Raw genomic sequence first — 6,308 nt, forward strand, 5'->3', positions numbered from 1 at the left:
AAAATTAACGGTATTCAATAAAACCCCATAAACCGTTAATTTTGATGGGTCTCAATAACATAACAAATGATTTTTAAAAAAATTCAAAAAATTTATAGATGATCTATATAATATATACTTTCAATCCAACGGTCGATTTTGTAAAATTCGTATTCGTTATAATATAAATCGGCATATATAGGTCAATTATATATAAAGAGATAAAAAAAATTGGTGCGAACTTTTCGTAATATCAATGATACCCTCAATTTGCATAAGTTTCCAGAAAACCCAACTAGCCACCGGCTAAAAGCTGTGCATGTATGCCCATCATCAGCCAAGACATCATCCTCTCTCTCTCTGACGGGTCACTCTTCCATCTAATTCAACCACCACCCTTCACAGATTCAAGCAAACCAAATTCTCTTTTCCATAAACCCTTTTTCCAATCCAATCCAAAATCTCAATCTCATTAAAACCCACTTTCATCAAACAAAAACCATATCATAAAATTAAAAAATATTCCAATACATAAGAGCGTTACATTAAAACTTCAGTACCGAATTGTTTTATGAGAAATGCCAAGTGTGGCTGTAAAACTCTACAGCGTATTCTTCAAGTTCCTCTTGAAGCACCGTTTACAAAACCGTATTCAATCTCAACCCGATTTAAATAACAACTCTAACTCGTTTGGTATCACTTCACGACCCGAAGAAACCGTCGCAAATTCTAACCCTTCTTTTACCGACGGTGTCGCTACCAAAGACATTCACATCGATCCTTTCACTTCTCTTTCAATTCGAATTTTCCTTCCTCAATCTGCACTTTCACCACCCGAACCCAATTCCAAACCTAAAAAGCAAGATCCCGAACCTGGATCTGCTACTTCACGGCGGAATAGTTATGGTCCACCGTATAAGGAAGAAGAGTTCCGAGGGAATTTGTTTGATGGTACCGGTAGTAATGGTGTTGAGAGTTTGAATTTGATGGGAGCTGGTGTTAACGGTGGTGCTGGATTATATAGAGGTTATTCGCCGCCTGTGTTGGATAATCGACGGAGAAAATTGCCGGTGATGTTGCAGTTTCATGGTGGTGGTTGGGTTAGTGGGAGTAATGATTCTGTTGCGAATGATTTATTTTGTAGACGGATTTCGAAGCTTTGTGATGTGATTGTTGTTGCTGTTGGGTATAGGTTGGCGCCGGAGAGTCGGTATCCGGCTGCTTTTGAGGATGGGTTGAAGGTTTTGAATTGGTTGGCAAAACAGGCGAATTTGGCTGAGTGTACTAAGTCTATGGGGGTTGGTAGGGTTGGAGGTGGTAGCCATGGTGGTGGTGGTGGTGGTGGTGAGTTTAATAAATCAGATGGTCATAGACATATTGTTGATTCGTTTGGAGCTTCGGTTGTTGAGCCTTGGTTGGCTAGTCATGGAGATCCAGCAAGGTTTTCACTATTTCATGGTTAATTTCGATTATTTTTGTTTTCATTGTCATTATCCTGATTTGTTAGCCTAATCTGAATCTGATTAAGGGTTTCAATATTTAGAATTTTAGATTGGAGAGTAGTCTTTTTTATACTAGTGTTGTCAATCGCAAATCACAGAAAATAGTAGTTTGTTCAAATTTTGCTATATAGCCTGCTATTTAGGAACACTATATACTGTCAAAAAAAAGGAACACTTTGTACTAAATTGCATGTCGCGGAACTATAGCTATTTGTAAAATTCTGCTGCCGTATAGGGCCACTATATCCGCTTATTTGACAACATTATTTCTTACTATGCTTGTTTGAGTTCGTTAATGAAATGACTTCTGTTATTGTTTCTTCTGTGGATACCAATTCACTATAGATTTTAGTAGCATGTCAGTTACATTAAAATTATTGAATTAGTTATGCTGTGTAATAAACAACTAGCATCCTGTCACGAGAGCTATCTTGGCACACTGTTTTATGTATTTGATACGCCACATGCTACTGAAGTTTATGATTTGGGGTAAATTTTTGTTATTTATTCTATTTTTTTTTTGCTTTTACTAACGTGCAAGTTTTCATCTAGAGTATGGTCTTAGTCTAACTCTTGCCGTGCTAAAATCATATTTTGATGCATTTGCTTGTTACAAACATATACATCTGGTTCATATTTGTGGTTGGGATACTCAGTTGTCATAAGACTAAATTGAGACTTGATTCTTCTGGTGTTGTTTGGAGATAATTGATTTCTCTAATGTAGTTTATATTGGCACTATGCTTCCCTTTTTCCATTTTAACTAACGTTGGTGAATGTCTTTCGTTCATGCTAACTTATTCAACCAATATTCTGAAAAATGCAAATATGTTTAAAGAGAGGAGGTAAAGTGATAATTGAATGCCCGATATTTTTCTGGTGAAGAGGTTATGTTACAGCTGGCAGAATCATTTTGCACTAGTACTATGTGTTTAGAGAAATTATAGGCATTGATAGAAAAATTTAACTAGTAGATCCATAGTTCTTTCATTCTTGCTTTTGGGCCCGTTTGGATTAGCTTATTTTTGAGCTTATGCAATATAAATTAGGTTTTATACTATTTTATAAGTTTTCACTAGTGAAAATTGTATTTTTATAAGCTATTTTAACATAAACTACCTTGACAAACTTATAATAATACATACAAATTTATTTATTTGCATAAGTTGTTTTGCATAAGCTCAAAAATAAACTAATCTAAACGGGCCCTTTGTCTGATTTTTTGTTTTATTGTCTGCATCAAATTTCCAGTTTTCCTACAAGGGATCATACACACTATGCATTGGGAAGTGCTCTTTTGTAATTTTTATTTCCATCTCTTTACTATCTAGTATGTTTATGTTGTTTTTTAGTTGTGCCCACGGGATAGATGGAAATAAGAAGTAAAAAGAGCATTCATGTGAGTTTTGGAGTTTTCTTCTATTTTTTTTTATACTTTTGACCTTTCTAATAATGGCATCCATTGGCACTATTGCGAGTTCTGTGATCACTGTGCCATTTTAACTGAGTAAAGTGTTTAAATGGCATCTCAAGTGGCCTAGATTCTAGTTTTTACTGATGAGGGCGTGAATATGCAATTGGAGACCATTAATTACAATAAGAAATCACTATATGTAGTAGGCCCATAATAGGGTCCCATAAAGAATAATATAATGTCTTGCTTCACATTAATTTGTATATCATTCTCTTTTTAATATTTGATTCTGTAACCATTTTGAAGTATTCTGGTTTGCTTTTAATTGTGATGTTTGTGATGCTCTCTTTTATCTTATTGTCTGTGGCTAAGAATATATAGTCTTCTTTAATCCTTTTCCCCATGTATCCTGGCACCCTATCTCCACATTCTCTTCCATACTAAGCCTTTGTTTAACATCCCAAATATTTATACTGTGGACAGTAGGATATTCATCTTTCTATAGTGGTCTTTCATTTTCAGCAATAATACTCCTTGTTTTTCCATTATTGATCTGGTTTCTCTGTTAACTGATATTCCCAACAATTTGTTCCTTGAAAGTAGTGCTCTTCAAATAATAAGCCATTTGTTATGGGAGCACATATTTGACTATTGTTTAAGTGATTAGGTGAATTAAGACTAGGCAAATGCCAACTAGTGTACCAGGGGTTAAGAGTACAAAAGTAGAAATTTTTTCTTGAAAGTTGTATAGTCAAAACACCTTAAAAGTCTAAATTTTGGTTTTATTAATGCATATCTTTTATTTCTCTTTTTAGTTCCTTAAAAGTCTATTGTTCCACCAAGATTTTAGCAGTGGAGCATATTGTGATACTGATGTAACCCTGATTAGCTAGTCAGTTAATGTATTAGTTAGTTAGGGGAAAAGTGAGTAATGAAGTACATAAATAAAAGTAAGGGGTTGGAGGGGAATCATTGGGAAATAGTTGGGGCCTTTTGGGGGGTAGGCAGAGCCTCAAATATATGCTGTATTTTTCTGTATCCAGAGTATTCTTCCATATTTAATCTCAGGTTTATACCATGGTAGTCAATCCCGGGCGATCCCAGTGGGATCCCGGTGGAGCAGAGCGGAGCGGAGCTCTGCCGGGACGGGATGGGATGGAGCGGCGCAGCTAAGCTTCTCGGTGGGATCCCAGCAGGTTCCCAGTGGACCGGAGCGGAGCGGGTCCCGGGTTGCCATCCCGGGTTAAGACTGAGATTTTGTTTTCATGGGTTTTAAAGGCCATTTTTGAAATCTCACTCATTTTAGTAAGGGTAAAATTAGTTTTTTACCTTTAAAACTGTTACTTACTCCTAACTAAACCCTAGCCGCAATTCATTCTTTCTCTCACGCTATCGTACTATCTTCTCTCACTCTCAAGATCCAAACTTCTTCAACCTTCATCTGCTGTTTCTTCTTCAACCTTCATCTGTTGTTTCTTCTTCAACCTCGGATGATTAGACTTAGACTTTGATGATGAACTCGAGTTTTAATTTTTAGTTACTTTATTAATCTAAGTGTTGGAGACTTGACTTTTGCTTATTTATTTTGCTTGACTTTTGTTGGTAATTTTTAGTTACTTTATGATGGTTTTTTTTTTTTTTTTTGACAAAGATGAAGGTGTTGTAGACTTGAGATTTGTGTTTTTAATTTTTAATTTATGAATGTTTTATGGATTTTGAGATGTTTGTTTAATTTTACATTAATTATATGTTTATAGTATTATTTATGTAATTTATAAATAAATAAAAAATAATAGCGGCATCCCGGCCATCCCGCTCCCCGGGATGCCGCTATCCCAGTTTTGGGGCTGGCCGCTCCGCTCCGGGATTAACTACTATGGTTTATACTCTAATTAGTTTTATATAGTAACTGTTTAATCAAATTTCATAGTGTTTTTTTTATCCAACTTGCATAGTTGGATATATGGTTGCTGCATGTTACATTCTTAGTGAAGTGGTGTGATACTCTTTGTGTGCATTAAAAACTATAATAACATCATAAGTTGCAGAGTCACACTTTTATATAGATGCTGTTATATCCTTTGTCATTTCCCGCCGTTATGTTTCCTTTTGTTCTAGTTGTAATTGAGCTCATGGTGTTACGTACTTCCCTTGTTCTGTGCTTGACATTTTTTATTTCTTCAATATTGAAACAGATGTGTTCTTCTTGGAGTGAGTTGTGGTGCGAATATTGCAGATTATGTGGCTCGAAAATGTGTGGAGGGAGGCAAGCTTTTTGATCCTGTCAAGGTGGTAGCACAGGTCTTGATGTACCCATTTTTTGTTGGAAGTGTTCCCACACATTCTGAAATAAAATTGGCAAACTCCTACTTTTATGACAAGGCTATGTGCATACTTGCATGGAAACTTTTCTTACCCGAGGAAGAATTTAGTTTGGACCATCCGGCTGCTAACCCCCTGATCTCAGGTCGGTCCCCTCCTTTAAAGTTGATGCCTCCAACATTGACAGTGGTGGCAGAGCATGACTGGATGAGGGATCGTGCCATTGCTTACTCAGAGGAGCTCCGGAGGGTGAATGTTGATGCACCTGTTCTCGAGTATAAGGATGCAGTACATGAATTTGCGACACTGGATGTACTAATCAAAAGCCCCCAGGCCCAGGTGTGTGTTGAGGACATTGCCATATGGGTCAAGAAATATATTTCACTTCGAGGCCACGAATTCTCGTATTGAGTAGGAATTGAAACATTAAGATCATGATTCGCCGGTATATATTTACCTTCCCTCAACTTCGAAATTAGCTTCAAATCACTCTTTTGTTGCTATTACCCAGGATGGTTATATTATTTGATTGATTTTGTTGCTTTATAAGGTGTTGGGTGTTGACTAGTTCCATGTTTGTACTACCTCATTATTTTCCTCTTTTGTAAGATAGATAGTAGCATTAGTTGAGCCATTGAGATGCATATAGCTCATGCGTACCAATCACCGTAGGACATTTCTGTGCCATTTTTCATCTGTATTATGATGTCATATTTCTCATTGAAATAGTATCAAATTTAATGAGCCATTCTCTTGGCATGTGTGTGTATGTGATGTCTAATCCATCCATCCACATGGTATTAGTTTTAGCTTTTTGTTTGATGATGCTAAACTTCAGTGCCTAATTTGTTTGTTGCCTTAGCTTCATTTTAACTTCTAGCCATTTTTTTCTTTCTCATTATTTGTCTTTTTCTTTCATTTCTCATGAATGCTAAACCCAAGTGAAGAGTAAACAGTCACTTTGGTCCATGAAAGTGGCACTCGCTGTCAAACAAGTCCCTGAATTAACGAAAATTGAAAAAACCTCCTTGAATGTTAATTCTGTTAGTCAATTTGGTCCAAAACGTTATATATCTGTTAAGTGTGATGAC

General features: G+C 36.2%; 1 protein-coding gene across 1 annotated transcript; it reads left to right on the forward strand.

The window, feature by feature from the left end:
• The first annotated feature begins 224 nt into the window (after positions 1-224).
• Positions 225-6,084, forward strand: LOC123916220 (probable carboxylesterase 11). Its single transcript, XM_045967624.1, has 2 exons — positions 225-1,420; positions 5,091-6,084. Exons 1-2 carry the CDS (start codon positions 558-560, stop codon positions 5,626-5,628), a joined length of 1,401 nt encoding a protein of 466 aa, XP_045823580.1. The 5' UTR covers positions 225-557; the 3' UTR covers positions 5,629-6,084.
• The last annotated feature ends 224 nt before the right edge of the window (positions 6,085-6,308 follow it).

This window comes from Trifolium pratense, linkage group LG3, assembly GCF_020283565.1.
Source record: "Trifolium pratense cultivar HEN17-A07 linkage group LG3, ARS_RC_1.1, whole genome shotgun sequence".
Taxonomy (NCBI): Eukaryota; Viridiplantae; Streptophyta; class Magnoliopsida; order Fabales; family Fabaceae; genus Trifolium; species Trifolium pratense.